At 50.4% G+C, this 18,314-nt stretch overlaps 1 protein-coding gene across 4 annotated transcripts in view; it reads left to right on the top strand.

Annotated features, from left to right (window-relative positions):
- Positions 1-18,314, top strand: part of AFAP1L1 (actin filament associated protein 1 like 1) — a 60,153-nt gene that overhangs the window by 23,734 nt on the left and 18,105 nt on the right. For 3 of the 4 annotated variants that reach the window (XM_077895955.1, XM_077895952.1, XM_077895954.1), the window contains 8 exons: positions 4,550-4,678; positions 5,785-5,868; positions 6,169-6,266; positions 7,389-7,497; positions 11,258-11,383; positions 12,033-12,244; positions 14,300-14,479; positions 16,455-16,547. In XM_077895955.1, coding sequence (XP_077752081.1) covers positions 4,636-4,678; positions 5,785-5,868; positions 6,169-6,266; positions 7,389-7,497; positions 11,258-11,383; positions 12,033-12,244; positions 14,300-14,479; positions 16,455-16,547 — 945 coding nt within the window. In that variant the 5' untranslated portion in view covers positions 4,550-4,635. The remainder of the gene's footprint in view (positions 1-4,549; positions 4,679-5,784; positions 5,869-6,168; positions 6,267-7,388; positions 7,498-11,257; positions 11,384-12,032; positions 12,245-14,299; positions 14,480-16,454; positions 16,548-18,314) is intronic. The other variant, XM_077895953.1, reaches the window with a different exon arrangement.

Raw genomic sequence — 18,314 nt, 5'->3', positions numbered from 1 at the left:
AAGAAAGAAAGAAAGAAAGAAAGAAAGAAAGAAAGAAAGAAAGAAAGAAAGAAAGAAAGAAAGAAAGAAAGAAAGAAAGAAAGAAAGAAAGAAAGAAAGAAGAAAGAAATGCTGTGTGACTCTCCCTTGGTCATCTGCTGCCTGCTGGGTCCTTCCAGGCTACAGAAGGCATCACGGGCACTGGGCAGTTCCTCACTGCCCATCTGCTTCTCCCAGGTTCACTCGGTGCCCTCCTTCTGCTCTGCTCTGTCTGGACTTTTGTGATCACATCTCCATTAAGTAGGAACACTTAGGGGGTGCCTGGGTGGCTCAGTGGCTTAAGTGTGTCTGCCTTTGGCTCAGGTCATGATCTCAGTGTCCTAGGATGGAGCCCAAGTGGAGTCAGGCTCCCTGCTCAGAGGGGACTCTGCTCCTTCCTCTCCCTCTGCCCCTCCCCACCACTTGTGCACTCTGTCTCTCAAATAAATAAAATCTTTAAAAAAAAAAAAAAAAAGAACACTTAGAACACAGGGCCCCAAGACCCCTGGGTGGCTCAGTGTTTAAGCGTCTGCCTCTGGCTAAGGTCGTGATCCCAGGGTCCTGGGATTGAGTTCCGTATCAGGCTCCCAGTAGGGAGCCTGCTTCTCCATCTGCCTGTGTCTCTGCCTCTCTCTCTGTATATCTCTCTCATGAATAAATAAAGAAAAATATAAAAACAAAACAAAACAAACAAAAAGAATTCAGGGTCCCATGTTAGGAATCCCATTAACAATCAGGGAAAAAATTTTAAACGTTGTTACCAAACCTTGGGTACTGTAACTCCCATTTTTCAATGCAGATAACTCACTGGGAACTTACTTGTTCTTACTTTAGAAACAATTGCAACAAACCTCAAATCAGAAGCAAGGCGAGATTTAGAAGCAGGATTGCTGCCACACATAGACACTGGCTGATAAGAGCAAGAAGAAACCTTTGGGACCTCAGAGCAAAATGAGAGAAAGGACAGGAGGGAGGTGAAGAGAGAGGGTGGAAGGGACGGACACAGGGACAGACTTAGCAACCTGTCATTCATGGAAGGACAGCAACTCAGAAAGGTGTGGTTGGGGAGCGAGTCCACCCAGTCAAAACTACTTTTATCTAGTTCTCAGACCCAGTATGCCTTTTTTCACTCCCATTCTCTATGTTTACAGAGTTTTCCAAAGGTTATATCATGTGATGATGCGATAGCTCTGAAGGCTAATGAGATGTGTGCCTGTGTATTCTTGTGTTTTGAAATTTTCTCAGCCTTGGGGCACCTGGGTGGCTCAGTCAATTAATCGTCTGCCTTTTGCTCAGGTCATGATCCCAGGATCCTGGGATTGAGTCCCATGTAGGCCTCCCTGCTTGGTGGGGAGTCTGCTTCTCCCTCTCCTCTGCCTGCCGCTTGTGCGCTCTTTCTCTCTCTCTCTCTCTCTCTGTCAAATAAATAAAATATTTTAAATAGATAGATAATAAATAAATAAATAAATAAATAAATAAATAAATAGAATTTTCTCAACCTTAAATGTTAATATAGTCAATATTGATAGATATAAATCACATAAGACAAAAGTTCTTTGGAGTCCTTGATGATTTTCTGATGTGCAAAGACATCCCAAAGCCAGAAAGTTTCAGAGCCACTGGTAGAGGGATAAGCAGTCACTGCACCCCATAGCCTTGACATTCCCACATGGTATCAGGGCAGGGTCATGAATTTTCAAATAGGAACCATGGCTGCAGGCCACAAGAAAGCTCCCATGGTCCCTTGTGGTGCCTTCCTGGTAGCATTTACCATGGCCTCCCTTGTGACTAATTATGTGTGTGTACATATGTGTGTGTGAGAGAGACAGAGAGAGACAGAGAGGGAGGGAGCATATCCACTGGAACAATATCTTACTCATTTTCTAATCCCCCGAGTGGCACATAATTAGCACTCAGTAAATATATTTTTTTAAGATTTTATTTATTTATTTATTCATGAGAAACACAGAGAGAGAAAGGCAGAGACACAGGCAGAGGGAGAAGCAGGCTCCATGCAGGGAGCCCGACGTGGGCCTCGATCCCGGTCTCCAGGATCAGGCCCTGCAGGCGGCGCTAAACCTCTGAGCCACCTGGGCTGCAGCAGTAAGCATTTTAGAACTGAGTTAATGGACTTTCTGTGTATCTGAGGAGGGTGCCAGAGAGTTCCTTTGCAACAGCTAAAATTTACCTAGAATGATTTTATGATTTTAAGTGGTTTCCTACTTTAAGGAGGGTAATCTACTCACCCAGAAGCCTTGCTCAGGTGACCTTGCAAGGGCTGAGGCCCTGGAGGCAGCAGGGCCTCTAGGTCCCTTGCACTTGGGCTGTGAGGTGAGCGGCGCCCCCTGGCACTGTGCGACTCTACAGCTCTAGAGTCTGATTCTACACGAACATGGAATCAGCCCAGCTCTACCTCTTTCAAGCTGTGCAACCATGTCACAGCCTCCCTTGGCCTCAGTCCTCTTCTGGAACACAGGTATCCCAGCGGGAGCTGCTCACAGATGAGGCATGGCGTGCAAAGCTGCTACCTTAGTGCCCAGCGGCAGAGAGAGCTCTTAAGGTGGTAGCTGACGGGATCAGCCTCTAGCTCATTTCCAGCAGATCTACGGTGATGATGGAATGCCACAGAGAGACCGCCACATCATATTTTTTCCACCAAGTGCTACTATCCATACATAAGGTTTCTATTTTTAAAAGTCCTGGCCAAAAAAAAAAAAAAGTCCTGGCACAGTCATCTGTTTGTGCCCTCTCTCATCAAACACATGGAGCACCAGCACTCAGCAGGCCCCAGACTAGGTGCTAAGGAGGCCGAGACCCCTAGACCGTCTGCTCCGTCTCGAGCTTCACAGCCTGCCACGGGAGCAGACACTCGCGGAGACCAACACAGCACAGATCAGCGTGGTAAACACCACGATGGCAGCAGCGCCATCACCTCCCAGGTGCTGCCCTGGGGTAAGCATTTACTCTGTACGGGGCAAGGCACTTTTCATGCATGACATAATTCATCTTTACAGCAACCCTATAAGGCGGATGCTGTTATTAACCCCATGTATAGAGGAGGAAACTGAGTCACAGGCTAAGTAACTTGTGAAGGTCCCACAATAAATGAATGATGGAACCTGAACTTGAACCAGGCAGTCTGGCTCCAGGGCTGGCTCTCTTATGCACGATGTTATAACCCCTCTAACACACCCAGACCCTGAGGCTGTAAGTTGGAGTCTGGTTGTTGTTGCCCTAGGAGGGCCCAGGGTGGAGAGAAACATATGGGGCTGGGAGTCTGGAGACTAGAAGCCAAAGGCCTGGCTCTTCTGTGGCCTTCGTGTAACTGCAAGCAAGACATTTCTCTTCTCCGAGCCTTGGTTTCTTCCTCTAAAAAGTAGGCGTGATCATGGGACCTATCTCAAAGCTTGTTGGTAAGGATTGCATAAAATACTGCAAGGCAATCTCATGCCGTGGTTAAAAGGGAGGGAGGGAGCCAGGGCCAGTCGAGGCTCTGCTGGCTGTGTGACCCTGGAGGAGTTATTTAACCACTCTGAGCCATTAAATGCTTGGTAAATTTAGATGAGACTATAAGCACGAAAGGCTTAGCACAGTGCACAATAATTGTTCAACACAGTTAGCTTTTAGTATTTGGCACAAGTGACCGGCAAGTGGCAAAGCAAGACAGTACTACTACTGTAACGAAGCCGGTCTTTGGGCTAAGGCAAACCAAGTCCCAAGTGACTGTTTGGGACAGGGAGACATGAATGACATCATGGTCATGGCATGCTCCAGTCTTTAAAGGACTGTGTGCTGTAGGGTTTTTGCAACTCCACGTCCTCTCAACCAGCAGGGTCAGCATCAGCGGGGAGCTCACTAGAAATGCAGAGCCTCAGGTCCCACCTAGACCTGAGTCCGCCTCTGCATTTTGAGGAGATCCCCAGGTAATTCCTCTATACACTCAAGTTTGAAAAACACTGATGAAGCACAGAAAGACTGGTGATAAAGGTTTGGGGCCTGGGGTGGGAAGGGTTAATGTTTAGTTTGGCTCCCATCAAGGCACCGGAAACAGAAGGTTCCAGAGATTGAAGTGTATGAACTGATGGGACAGGAAGGCTCCCTTCCTGCCTGTGTCCTGGATGGCCAGGGGCTCCAGCCTGGGACCTGCACTGAGCCCCGAGCTGCAGTGAGGAAAGACCCCTGTGGGCTGGACAGCCAAGAGCATGCTGGGATAGAGGCAGGCCTAAGAGCCTCTGCTCAGGCTACCTGGGCTCAGAGTTGCCAGGCTGAACCCTGTAATGTCAGTCCTCAGGCCAAGGCCATATGAGGTCTGAGGCAGAGTGGGGAGGCCCAGAGGAATGTCATGGTTAACTGCGCAAGGCTGTCCCTTGGGAGGTGGGCGGCCAGCACTGGGACAGCTGTGGGAGGGCTTCTGAGGTCTCCCTGCTGCACCCGCCTTGCCCTCCGCCCCCCTACCCCCCGCTTCCCTGGCCTCTGGGGGGTGGAGGTAGGGCCAGGATCTTGACACCCAGCCCCTGTGCTTCCTCCTCAGTGCTGGAACAGCTGCTCCCTGAGCTCACGGGGCTGCTCAGCCTCCTGGACCATGAGTACCTCAGCGACACTGCCCTGGAGAAGAAGATGGCTGTGGCCTCCATCCTGCAGAGCCTGCAGCCCCTCCCAGGTCAGCCATTAGCAACCCCCCCAGCTCCTCAAGAACCTGCAGTAGCTCCCCAGGGACTGTGGCCTGAGGATGCCCAAGCCTCAGAGTGAGGCTCGCAACGCTGTCGTGGCCTGGCCCGTGTCCTCATCCACTTTGTTCCTTCTCCAACCTGGCTATGCTCTTCATACCCCTCCATCCTCGACCCACTGAAACTCGTGTACACAATGCACATGCCACACGTACTCACACACGCACACATGCCACACTCATACGCACAGCACGTTCTCCCCTGCATGGGACACCCATTACAAATATACGCTCACATGACACACACCGCACCCTCACCAGCAGCACGCTCTCGCATACACAGCTCACGTGACACAGGACACACAGCGCATCTCTCCACCCCACATACTCTCACACAACACTCACACGCAGTCTGTGACACACAGCAGACGCAGCACACACGTCACACACCGCCTCGGCCAGACGTACACCGGCCCGGTGGCATCCGTCATGTTCCTCCCTCTAACCCGCACAGCTTCTCTGCCCCACCGCCTGCTTGGCAGCAAGGCCTCCTCATCCACTCCCACCTTTCCTCCACACCCCAGGTCAGCCCACACGTTGCTAAACGGAAAGCCCAGAGCTCAGTAAACTCTGACGAGCCGAGCCACACGGTGTCCTGCAGGGTTGCGGGGAGTCTGAGTGATGGGCAGGGGGCACCACCACCAAGGGACTCTCTGAGCCTCCCTTCCAGTGACAAAACAGGCAGATGTCATCAGCAGCCCTCACGGGACTGTGGGAGGGTGGGAGGGGCAGCGGTTTGCCAACTGTGCTTGGCCCTGTCCCCTTGCCGTCCCCAGAGCAGCTCTAGTCTCTGTTTTCTGTACTGGGCTCTGAGCATCCTTCCCCTTGGAGGAGGAGATGCTTAGGAACAACAGAAAGATAAGAACAAAGTTTGAAAACCAGACAACTCACTTAGGATGTGCACGTGCTTTGTCCACAGTGCTGTGTCCTGAGGGGGTTTGAGTCCCAGTGGTGGGAGGGGGAGACTCAGCCCTCCTCAGAGTCAGCAGCAGCAGGTCCCCTCCCTCCTCAGTGCAGGCATGCTCCCCCTCTCCCCACAGCCAAAGAAGTCTCCTACCTGTATGTGAACACGGCAGACCTCCACTCTGGGCCCAGCTTCGTGGAGTCCCTCTTTGAAGAGTTCGGTAAGCGACCCTGTCCCCACCCCAGCTGGGAGCTGTCCTCTCCCTGCATGTGGGAGCCCCACTGCCCCAGTCTCTGGAAGCGCCCTCAGATCGAGTGGGGGCCTGGCTCTAAGGTGGCAACACTGAGCCACTTTCTAGACGAGAAGACCAAGTCTCAGAGTGATGAGGTCCTCTGCCCACCGTTAGTAACAAAAGAGGTGATAGAGGCCCCCTGATGCCAAATCCCCAAATCCAGGCTCCTTCCCATTGTCCCATGCTCATCCCTGGCTTTCTCTGCCCCAATGGCCTGAACCTCGGTAGACTGTGACCTGAGCGACCTCCGGGACATGCCAGAGGATGACGGGGAGCCCTGCAAAGGAGCCAGCCCTGAGCCAGCCAAGAGCCCGCCTCTGAGACATGTGAGTCATGGCCTGGGTCCCCATACACTGTGGCGCTCTGTCCCCCTGAGGTAGCCATGAAAACTCTCCCCGCAGTGCCTGGGAGCCTCCTGGCTGTGCAGGACCCTGTTCTAAGGGGAAGAACAGGCTGTGAGAACATTTCGATGACTCTCATGATGTATTATTCACCGTGCCCATGCTGAGCAAGGATAACAAGGTGAACCGACCTGTCCATTCGGGCATAAAGGACGTTCCGCACCCCAACTTCTAATTGCTGTCATAAACATGGAGCGTGGGGAAAGCTCTGGACTAGGAGTTGGTGGCCTCTGCCCTCTTTCAGCTGCTATGTGGTCTTAGACCAATCACCTCCCCTTTCTGAGCCTGTTTCTTCACTTACAAAAGAAAGATTTGGGTCATCACATCTAGGGTTCCCAACCTTCATCTGTGGAATTAAGTCAAGGGGCCTGTAATCACATCAAACACTCTCCGTCAACTGCATAATTCACTGTCATCATCACCATCCAGTGGTACCAATGGTGGACCCCTTGCTACGTGCTCCACATGCTCACAATAACTGAATGAGGTTGGCACCTCTGTTAGCCCCTTTTACAGGTCAGGAAACTGAGCTTAGAGTACGTGACATGTCCCACCACGAGTAAGTGGCAGAGCTTAATCCCAGCGAAAGAGGGGTGCCCTGGCCCCAGAGTCTAAGCACTTAGCCACGAGGCTATGCTGCCTTCCCAAGTGCTGTGCCTTCCAGCTGCTTGCCCCGCTGCTCCTCACAGGTCTGTACATGGGCTTGCAGAGCAGAGCAGAACTCAGTATTTTTTGATCACTGCATGCGCTTACTCCAAAGCCTAACTACATCTCTGCAGCAGTCCACAAAACTTAGATATTACAGGGAAGCCCGGATGCCGAAATAAGTTGGGCAGATAATAGAGGACCAAGCAAACTCTCAGGGTCTCCCACCTCTGCCCTCCTGCCACTCTGTCAGGAGTTATAGCTGCACGTTCGGAGATTATACGTCCTGCCTCCTCGGGGCTCCTGCCTATCTCTGCTGCAGCCTCCTGCCGGTCACTCAGCCTCTCCCTCTCCTCTCTGGGCCTTCTTGGTCTTATCCACTTCCCTTATCCCCTGCTTCAGGCTGCCGACCTGCCTCCACCGCTTCCCCAAAGGCCCCCACCCGAGGACTACTATGAAGAGGCCCTTCCCCTAGGACCCGGCAAGTCCCCCGAGTACATCAGCTCCCACAGTAAGTTCTGGTCTCCTGGGGAACTTCCCTCCTCTAGCTCCTGTGTGTCCTGCTAGGACTGGAGCTCCAAGCTGCACACCCACCCGGCTCACATCCTGAGGAGGAGCTGCCTGAGTCCCCGGCCTCTCTAGTGGAGGCTTGGGGAAGGCCAGTGGTGTAGCCCCAGGGATGGGGGGCTTGGTTCCAGTCCCAGTTCTGTGCAGCCTTGCACAACTGCCTTCCCTACCCTGAAAATAAGAAAGAGGCTGGATACATGCATATAAATGTGCCGGGATGAAGGGACACAGACGGCCCACTGTGTCCTGGTCCCTAGCACTGAAGCTGGTGCTCACCCAAGTGCCCCTCCTCCGTGGACCTGGTGAACTAGTTTGTCCTTCGGCCTGACTCTCACCTTATAGGCAGGTTAAGTTAAAAAGCCAACATGTAGGGTGAAAAAGCACGTGGAGGAAATCAAAAGGTCCTCTGAGCAGAGTGTGGCCCCCCAGGGAATTCATGAAAAGATCTAGGAAGAAGTATCAGGAGCTTTACTTATATTTAGCTCAACACTTCTTCCTAAAATGTTTGTGTGAATGTTTTAGAGTTGGAGCATTTATAATCTAATAATAGCATAACTCCTGTAAGCAGTCTATACATATATACATATATAATTTACACGCCAATAAGTGGAAGTACATTATATGGTTACATTTTTACTGAGAGGTGAACACAATAAAATAAAATAATTTAAAGGGCACTGGTACAAATTACCTTTGGAAAAGCTCTTAAATCAGCCACAAAGGAGAGTCTTTGGATTTGGACTCATCTCTCAGTGTTTCCTCCAGCACTGAAACAAATGGCTGATTCTTTGAGGATCAGATAAGTCACTGGCTTGGATATAGGAACTTAACGTTATACACAAGAAACTATATTATATGGGTTTGGGGTGACCCAGCATTCGTAGTTGAGCTTGTATAAGACAATGATTATGTGAGCTATGTCGTCATTCAGTAGCACAGTAGAATATTTTCCAACTGCCAAAAAATAAATGAAACAGGTCTGTCTGTGCTGATCAGAAATGAACTCCAAGATAACATTCATTGGAAAAACTCAAACACAGAATACTGCCTATAATGTGATTCCTTTTGTTCCTTAATGGAGTATACACACACACACACTCATGCATTCATTTTAGCAATTTTTCTAGGATGTGCAAGAAGCCATTAGCAATATTTCCCTGTGGGAAATGAATAGAAATCTGGCTGAAGGCAACATATTTTCCCATTCCTACTCTTTGTGCTGATCATGCTTATCATCGTGGGCATAGTTTTTTTTATTGTAACAAAACGTATGTAACATAAAATGGACCATTTCAACCACTTTCAAGTGTCCACTCAGTAGCATTTAGTACACTCACCATGTTATGCCACCATCAGCACTGCGTAGATCCCAAGCATTGTCATCATTCAAGGAGGAAACCCTATACCTGTTAGAGAGTCACTCTTTCCTCTGAGTCTCTGGCAACCACCGATCTGCTTTCTGCCTCAATGGATGGACCGATTCTGAATATTTCACATAAATAGAACCATGCAATGCATGGCCTTTTGTGTCTGGCTCATTTCCCTGTTTTCAAGGGTAACCCCTATCACTGTGTGGATCGATACTTCTCTCTATGGCCACGTCATATTCCATTGTATGGATAGACCACATGTTTTTTTAGTCGCGTGTCAGTTTATGGACACTCAGGTTCTTTCCGCCTTGGCCTACTGTGGTATATCATTATTGTGATTAATAAACTAGTTAAAGGGAAATGGTGAGTTTGGACACAGTAATCCGTGGCTTTCTTCAGTCTTGAGAGTTTGCTGTCTGTGTTGCTGCTGTTTGGATGCAAAGCAGGTGACTTTGTTCTATTTTATCCATTTGAGGACAGGACAGGAAGGTGAGGACGAAGTGCTACTGGGCCCTGAATCCCAGGTCAAGCCCCTCAGTTGGGTGAGGCTCCTCTACCTCCCCAGGGAGCTCACACTCCTCTCAGATGGGGGAGCAGGGATCCTGGGGCAGGAGGGAAGGGCGGGCCACAGGAAGAGCCAGAGAGCTTGACCAGAGAGAGGGTGCCAAGCTCGTCAGGGAATATCCTTCCTCTGACACAGTGTCCAGCCCTGCCAGGTGTTCAAGAGCGCTGGCCCATGTGTCCCCTCCCTCTTCCCCATCGCACCAGCCTCCCCACCCACCCCGGCCTCCCGCCCGTCCATCTCACAGGATGTTGCCAGCATCTGAGGCCTCAGAGGACCTGCTGGGAAAAGCAGACTCTGATCATCACTTGGGAGATTGCACTAGGGATCCTAGTCGCTGGGAATTTGAGTGCTGCTGTCCTCAGGAAACAGATGGATGGCAGGGGCTGGGAGCCCAGAGCAGCACTTTGAGAACAGTGTGGTATGGGAGCCAGTTGGACTGCGTGAAGGAAGTCTTCCTGGAAGAGGGGATGTGCATCTATTCCCTGAGCTGGCAACCTCAGTTCTCATCCAGGCTCTGCCGCTAGCAATCGGTGTGTGGCCGCAGTGCCCTCATCTGTAAAATGGGGCTCATACCTACCTCCCTACATTGTAGGAATCAAAGGAGAAAGTCATAATAATGACATCCGGCATGTGTCTAGCACATTCTATGTGCCAGGCACTGTGCCAGAAGCTTACATGCATTGTATCACTTGTCCAAGGTGGGAATTGTTCACGTCACTGCAAGGTGATGACCCTGAAATGCAGAGAAACTGTAGGCTTCTTTCCCAAGGTCACTCAATAAATGGTAGCAACAGATTCGATCTCCAATCTCGTCAAACCCAAAGCACTTGCCCTTAGCCCATTGACCTTCAGAATGTGCCCCAGGAACCATCTGTCTCAAAATAACCTAATTGTTTAGACAAAAAATCTGATTTCTTGGAGTTCCGTATAGTTCTATCTGTACATGTTTTTTTAATGTCCTATTAAATAGGTTTTTTTTTTAACAATGAAGATTCCTTGGCTCAGCTTACATGGGTGAATCAGAATCTCTAGAAAGACAGCCCAGGGATCCGCATTTTAAAGAGACCCCCGTAATGCTGATGCAGAATACAATTTAAGGTAGCCTCCACCCCTGCACGGTGCTGCCCCCTGAGTGGGAGCATGCTCCCAAATTTTGCTGTAGGGGGCTGTTGTGTTCACTGTTGTACACTCTACCATTAGCTCCTCTAGTCCAGTTTTTCCCCATGGTCACAGAGGTTTAGGAGATTTGCCATCACGAGAGGGGGTGTGTGCATGAGGAAGGGAGAAGGACTGGGGTGGCAAACGCTGGGGGTGGGGGTGGCCGAGCCCAGGCAGCTGGAGCACCACCTCTTGCAGTTCAGGGATCAGGGCTGTGACCAAGACACACACACACACACACACACACACACACACACCAATGCTATGGGATCCCTTAGGAGGTGCTGACAGTTCTCTGTCTGAGAAGGTCAGAAGGAAGATCTTTGAGCTGGGTATTGAAGGATGAGTAGGAGTTTTCTAGCAGAAGCTAAGAGAACACATGGAATAGCATAAACATGGGCCTGGAGGCATGACAGGGCCCAGCAGGGCAGTGCCGATGACAAGAGCAGAGAGCATGTGGGGAGCTAAAGCAGATGACATTCAGAGAGGAGGAGGCCCCTCATCCTGGCCCGGGAGCTAGGGGGAGCTACACTCTCTCTTCCCTGAGGAGGGGCAGGGGTCTGGGGTCTGCCCCAGCCACAGCCCCTGCAGTCTGCCTGCCTTTCTCCAAGGTGCCGCTCCTTCTGCCAACCCTACAGACGGCTGCAGCCCAGCCCATTCCATCATGGATGGCTACTACGAGGATGCAGACAGCAGCTACCCCGCCACCAGGATGAATGGGGAGCTAAAGAACTCCTGTAAGTGCCAGGAGGGTGTTCAGAATGGTCCTGTCCTCAGAGGGCAGACCTTGGCCTAAACTGTTGGCATGCATGTGTACCTGGCCCTCTGGGTCACCACAGAGGCCTCCAGCCCTTGTACTCAGTGACTCCAGGGTTCAGTGGAAAGACCACTGGCATGGAACCGGGAGCCCTGGATCTAGCCTTTGCCCTGCCCCTTGGTGACTGACCTTGAATGAATCATTTATTCTCTGTGAGCCCCCAGTTGCCTTCTTTGTAAAATGGGGACTTGCTGGGTGCTGTGAGAATCACCTGAGACTAAGGACACAAAGATGGTGGGGTATGACAATAGCTGATGTAAGCAGGGTACCCACCGAGTGCCAGACCCTGGGCTGAATGCTCTGCAGTTACTGATCCTAAGAGCCCGGTGAGGTAGTTACTGTCATTGATTGTGACCATTTTACTGATGAGAAAACTGAAATTTTGAGAAGTGAAGTCACCAAGATGGCAGAGCCACTGGTAAATCCACACAACACAGCGCCCGTGTCAGGGTGTAGAGATCATCATGATCACAACTGAAGTCCTGGTCCCTGAACCCCAGAGTGGAAGGGTCAGAAGGTGCCTCCCAGGCAAGGACATGGTAACGGGTCATTTCCCATGGCTCCTACAGACAATGACTCTGACCCAATGAGCAGCTCCTACGAGTCCTACGATGAGGAGGAGGAGGAAGGGAAAGGGCCACAGCCTACGCACCAGTGGCCCTCGGAGGAGGCCTCCATGCACCTGGTGAGGGACTGCAGGATATGTGCCTTCCTGCTGCGGAAAAAGCGCTTCGGGCAGTGGGCCAAGCAGCTGACGGTCATCAAGGAGGACCAGCTCCTGGTGAGTGGCCGAGGAAGTGTGCCTCTAGGCCTCACATGGACTTACACGTGTGTGTGTCTCTGTGTGCGTGTGCAGGCGTATCTACCCTAGGTCCTCTGGGCTTGCTTTGTGCCCAGAGGCTCAGTGCTTCTGAGATAAGGGCTCTCCCACTAGAGCAGAATGTAAACACACACACATGCACACACACTCAAAGACCTGACATAGACTTTAACAAGTTTTTGTTTCGCCAGGAATGAATTTTTTATCACTTCAAAACAATGTTTATTGATTTCATTATGCAACTAAATGTGTTTATGTATAAAACTGGAGAAAAACATAATGAAAATGTTTTTATAAGGTTTTATTTATTTGAGGGCAGCCCGGGTGGCTCAGCGGTTTAGCGCCACCTTCAGCCCAGGGCCTGATCCTGGAGACCTGGGATCAAGGCACACGTCGGGCTCCCTGCATGGAGCCTGCTTCTCCCTCTGTCTATCTCTCATGAATAAATAAATAAAATCTTAAAAAAAAAAAGAATTTATTTATTTGAGAGAGAACAAGAGAAAGAGAGAAAGCACGCACACAGAGGGAGAGGGAGGAGAAACACACTCCCCACTGAGCAGAGAGTCAGAGACGGGGCTCAGTCCCAGGACCTTGAGATCATGACCTGAGCAGAAGGCAGATGCTTAACCGACTGAGTCACCCAGGAGCCCCAAAAGTGATTTTTTAAAGCCACCTATAATCCCATTGACCAAGAGCTAACCACTGTTATGTTTTAATATACATATTTCCACATATCCGCCTTTTCTAAAATTGAGCCCATTCAGCACTTACTGTGGAACTTGCTTTCTTAGTTTTTTTTAATTTGCCATCTCTCATCACCATCATTTTATAAAAGAAAATGTACCTTTAATTCCAGAGTAGGAATACAGACATAATTTCAGAAAAAAATAATAGCTCTTTTACCCCAAAATCTGTTGACAAGCCTTACCCAACATCTATCCATTTGAAACATGACTTTTTCTCACCCCGGAGCAGTGAAAAGCTCACCCCAGGCCAGAACCAATCCAAAGGTCATGACTTACTTCTTCTCATCCCGTTTGTCATTTTTTTCTTGACATACTGCATTGGTTAGGATCTCCAGCACAATGTAAATAGAAGTGGTGAGAGCAGGCACCCTTGTGTCAGTCCAGATCTCAAAGGGAAAGTTGCAATAATTCACTATTAAGGCTGATATTTGCTGTGAGTGGTTTGTTGAAGCTCCTTATTGCCACATTAAGGAAGTTCCCCCTCTGTATCTCTAGGTTGCTGAGAATTTATGTTACAGATGCATGGAGAATTTTACCAAATGCCTTTTCTGTTTCTATTGAGATATGTGGCTTTTCTCCTTTTTTTCTATTCATATGATGAATTATAGGGTTGGCTTTTAGAAGGCTAATACACTTTTGCAATCCTAGAATAAACCCTGTTTGGTCTTGATACGGTATGCTTTTCTATGTGTCTGGGATTTCTATTTGCAAGTAGTTTTTTAAGGGCTTTTGCAACCATGTTGAGATTAGCCTATCGTTTTCCTTTTTTTGTAGTGTCATTGTCAGGTTCTGATATCAAGGTAATGCTAGCTTCATAGTGAGAATCGGGAAGTGAGAATCATTATTGATAAACTGTTGACTTCCTAAGCCCAACCGTCCATCTCTGCTAGAATCCTCTCTCCCACATTCCTGCTAGTAGCACATGAGTAGCAGGGAGCTGGCTTCCTTCCAAGCAGCTTGTTTCTTCTCTGGTTCTTTAGACTAGAATGGTCTTCCTAGTATTGTGCTAAAATCTGCCTCTTCCTAATAGATGGCGGTGCCCCTGGGGCCCCTCGGTGGCGCTTGAGACCTGAAGATTGTCCAAAGACGCCCCCTTCCAGGCTTCTCTTCTCTGAGATGAATAGCCACAGCCCCTGTCTTCACGCAGTACCCACAGTTGGGCTGGGGGAGCGGGGGGCAGGTCGAGGTTGCTCCCCCAAGCCTTCATGCGAGGGCATCTCCCTCCTCCGCCCTCCAGTCCAGAAGGGTGACCCCTTCTCTTCCTGTCCAGTGTTACAAAAGCTCCAAGGACCGGCAACCGCATCTGAGGCTGGCGCTGGATGTCTGCAGTGTCACCTACGTGCCCAAGGACAGCCGCCACAAGAGGCACGAGCTCCGCTTCTCCCAGGGGGCTACCGAGGTCTTGGTGCTGGCACTGCAGAGCCGGGAGCAAGCCGAGGAGTGGCTGAAGGTACATGGCACCTGCACCCTCCCTGTCCGCCCTCCTGCCCTTCCTTCCCCTGTTTCCCTGGGCCCAGCTTTCAGCCAGGTGGGCTCCAGTCCCTTGGAAGAACAGGCCTTGCTCTGGGGAGGGGTGGTGATCAGAGCCTTGGGCGTGTGTAAGTAGCCTCAGACGTCCCCAGGAGACAGACCTCAGGCTGGAGTACTGTGTTCCTTCTAGTTATTTGAATCCTCTTTCTAACATCCTTACTGTGGGCCTGTCCAGCCTGCATGTGTACGCTTTGTAATATCCTTGAAGGAAACAAATGTTATCATTAGATAAGCTAATTCTTTAAAAAAAAAAAAAAAAGGGAAAAATCCTTCCTATCTTAGGAAAAGTGTGCATCCTTGTAATATCCACCTATGCTCCAGCTTCTGCATCTTGTCCCTACTGCAGAGCAATCAGAGTTACTGCGTATTGAGGACGTTTTTTGGGCCATGCGTCGTGCTAAGAGCTTTACACACTTGACCTCATCTACTCTTTGTAATGGGACCATATTGTCCCCATTTTACAGATAAGGAAACTGAGGCACAGGAATCTTATGTGACTCACCAAAGGTCACACAACCAAGTGGTTGGGGCTAGGATTCACAGCTAACAAGGAAATCTACTCCAAAGGCCATAGGCAGGGTGGCATGGCGATGACAAGGGAGGAGTTTGGTGACACACAGACTGGAGTTCAAGTCCCAGCCCTCACTGGCACTTACTGGCTGTGTGGTCTTCTGCAAATGATGTTGCCTATCTTTGCCTCAGTTTTCCCTTCTGTAAAATGGTTTTTGTAAAGATTCTAGAGAACATTTACTATAGTGCCTGCAGACAGTAAGTACTCAGTCACTATAAGTGATCACTGTGTGATGGGGGTGGAGTCCCATCCCCAGTCCCTACCACAGGCCAGCCCACGTCCCTGTGCCCTGTCCTGCTTCTACTCTGACACCTTTCTCCCTCCTCCTCTGATCTTCCTATTGGAACAAAGAAAGCAGACACCTCTGTCCCTCCCTGCCCTCCCTTCTGTCCTGTGATAACCAATCCTACCCCCAAGAACTTTCATGCTGCTCATTATCTATGTCTCAAGATGGGAAGGAAGGTGAGGAACCTGCCTGCTGCGGGAGCCTTTGCCCTCCAGAGGCCGGGTGGGTCAGAAGAGGGAGCCCTAGACTGGAGACGGAAGCTGGAATCAAGCCTGGACTGGGGACTGTCTTGATTCTCAATACTGGGAGCTCATTAGCCCAAAGGTAAAGGGCAGACAACCATGGCTTCACTTCTTGGAGCCTCATCATCCTATTCAGTGACATGGGGGTCACAGCTGTCCCTACCCTTCAGGGCTGCTGTGGGGATACAGCGGGAGAATCCACGTAAAACCACAGATGGGTGAGCAACAAGTGATGGCTGCCATTATTTCATGGTCTGGATGCTTCTGCTGTGTGAGTGGGTGTCCTGGAATCTCAGTGTCTACATCTCTGAAGTGGAGGGGTTGGCCCTGGCTGCCTGCAGGCTGTTGCAGAGGGTCCGCACAGCCACAGGAGCCAGTCCCTTGTGCTTGTGCAGGGCATCCTGGGCCACGTGGCCCTTCACACCCACAATCTCACTGGTCTTCAGACAACCCAAGGATGTAAGCAGAGGATGGTATTATCCCCATGTTACAGACAGGGAAAGAAGGCCCAGGGGAAGAAAGTGGCTTCCACAAGGCCACACAGCTGATTAGCAATGGAGCCAGGTCTCGAAGCCATGCCTCTTGTTCGCTAGCCTCTTCTCTTTTCAATTCAAGGGGCAGATGCAGGAGAAAGCTTGTTCAAACCCTGATGTGCAGGAGGCCACATCAGCCCATCCCTTCTGCCCAGTGATCCCAACCCCGCTGCTCGATGGCTCTGAGTGCACAGACCCCGTTCTTCCTTCTGCCTCCCCAGTGTCCCTGCCCACCTGCTCACAGCTGTCCCCCCTCTCCACAGGTCATCCGAGAGGTGAGCAAGGCTGCCGGGGTGACGGAGGGGGCAGATGTGCCCAGGTCCCCAGTCCTCCTCTGCAAGCTGGACCTAGACAAGGTACATCTGTCTCATCTGTCTCGAGGTCTCCCCTGTGCCAGGCAGCGGGGACTGAACACAGGTCCTGCTGGTGGTGAAGCCAGGCACCCACTGTGGTGTCCTACAAGCCGTGGGTGCCCAGCTCGGAGCTGGCACCACAGTAGGCATTCAGTAAATGTCTACTGAACGAATGAATGCATGCATGCATGCATGAATCAATGAATACTCATGTCCAAGGTGCAGTATGAGCCAGGAGGGAGTAACTAATGCTGCCAGGACAGGAGGAGGTCACGGTTGAATGGAGCCATTAAAGCAAATTGGAAACTCAGAGTAGCGTGCCCCAATGGGACATGAGTGAAATGGTCACTTGGTAGTTGGTCAGGCAGTCGGAAAATATGTGCTATAGCACCTTGGCTTTGCCAGGTGCTGGTGGGTGATAAAGAGACTCAGCCTCAAGCCTACACACATGCATCTTGCATGATATAATAAAGGTTAGTGTAGAGTATGATTGTGTGGCCGGCATCATCCCGTAGGCTTTACAACGTTATTACCTATTTTAATTTCTATGACAACTCTCTGATGAATTTCATTTTCAGATGACGAAGCTGAGACACAGAGAGGTTGTTTGTCCCACAGTTAGTAAGAAGCAGAGCAAGGATGTATACCCAGACTCCTGGCTCTTGATGACTTTGCCACCCCATCTCTCAAGGGTGGGGGGGTACTGAGCTCTGCTTGGTGAGTAGTTAGTGTTAGTGAGCACCGTGCACCAGGCGCTGTGCTGAGCACGCAGGTGCGATCCTAACAGGAACACACAGCCACCCTGTGCTCCCCGGGGGGAGTCAGACACGAATGCCCAGGTGCGTGAGCCAGGGGTGTGTATGCCAGGGGATGCTCTTGGCTCAGGCATCAGGGAAACTTCTCTGAGAGAACACATTCGCGCTGAGGGTGAACAACGAGGAAGAAGGGTAGCTCGAATGTTGAGGCTGGTATTTTTGAAGCAAGTGGTATTGGTGACCGTGTCTCTCCATAGAATCCTGTATGTGAAGCGCCATCATCATCAAGTCAATTCCAAAGTGACCCGAGTGTGTTTTGTATTTGCGTTCTATCTTGATGAAACACTTACCATCTGTATACCATCGCAGGACAAATAGAACCAACCATAGCTTGTTTCCTAGTTTACAAGGGAGATTCTGATACTTTTGACAGATCTGTCCCAATTCTGACAGTCGCCGTGTTTCCAGCCTTTGGAAATTGAGGGGAGCGCAAGGTCTCTCCTATCTCTTTGGGTCCCCAAGTTCTGTGCTTATAGCAAAGCATCCCTGAGCCCGGTCTGAGGAGTCCTTGGCAGGAAACCTAGAGAGGCCTCAGAGCTCTGTACTTTTACTTTTTAAGCGAGCTGGTGCCATTTTAATCCTGTCCCACGTTTGGCTGGCACCGCTTAGCTTTTCAAAGGTCTCACAGCACACAAACCAGCTGTTAAAGACGATACTATCTGTTGGCCTTGCGATTTCACTTGGGCCAGCTCCCTGGAGAAGGGTGTGATTCAGGTGAGAAAACTGAGCCTTGGGGAGAGGAAAGGATTTTCCATGTTCCCCTGACTAACAGGTGGTACCAGGGACAGAGTTTCTTCCAAGATCCTGATTCTTGGAAGACTGACTCTCCCTCACCGCCTCCACAGCACCTAGTAGGCGCTTAACTGACCGTGGATGAATGAGTGAACGAACGAACGGATGGACAGATGAACGATTGGTCCGGGGTGGCATATGAGTAAAACTGTGTTGGCTGCAA

This window comes from Canis aureus, chromosome 4, assembly GCF_053574225.1.
Source record: "Canis aureus isolate CA01 chromosome 4, VMU_Caureus_v.1.0, whole genome shotgun sequence".
Taxonomy (NCBI): Eukaryota; Metazoa; Chordata; class Mammalia; order Carnivora; family Canidae; genus Canis; species Canis aureus.
Note: the sequence above shows the minus strand (reverse complement) of the source record. Positions and strands in the feature narration are given on the sequence as shown.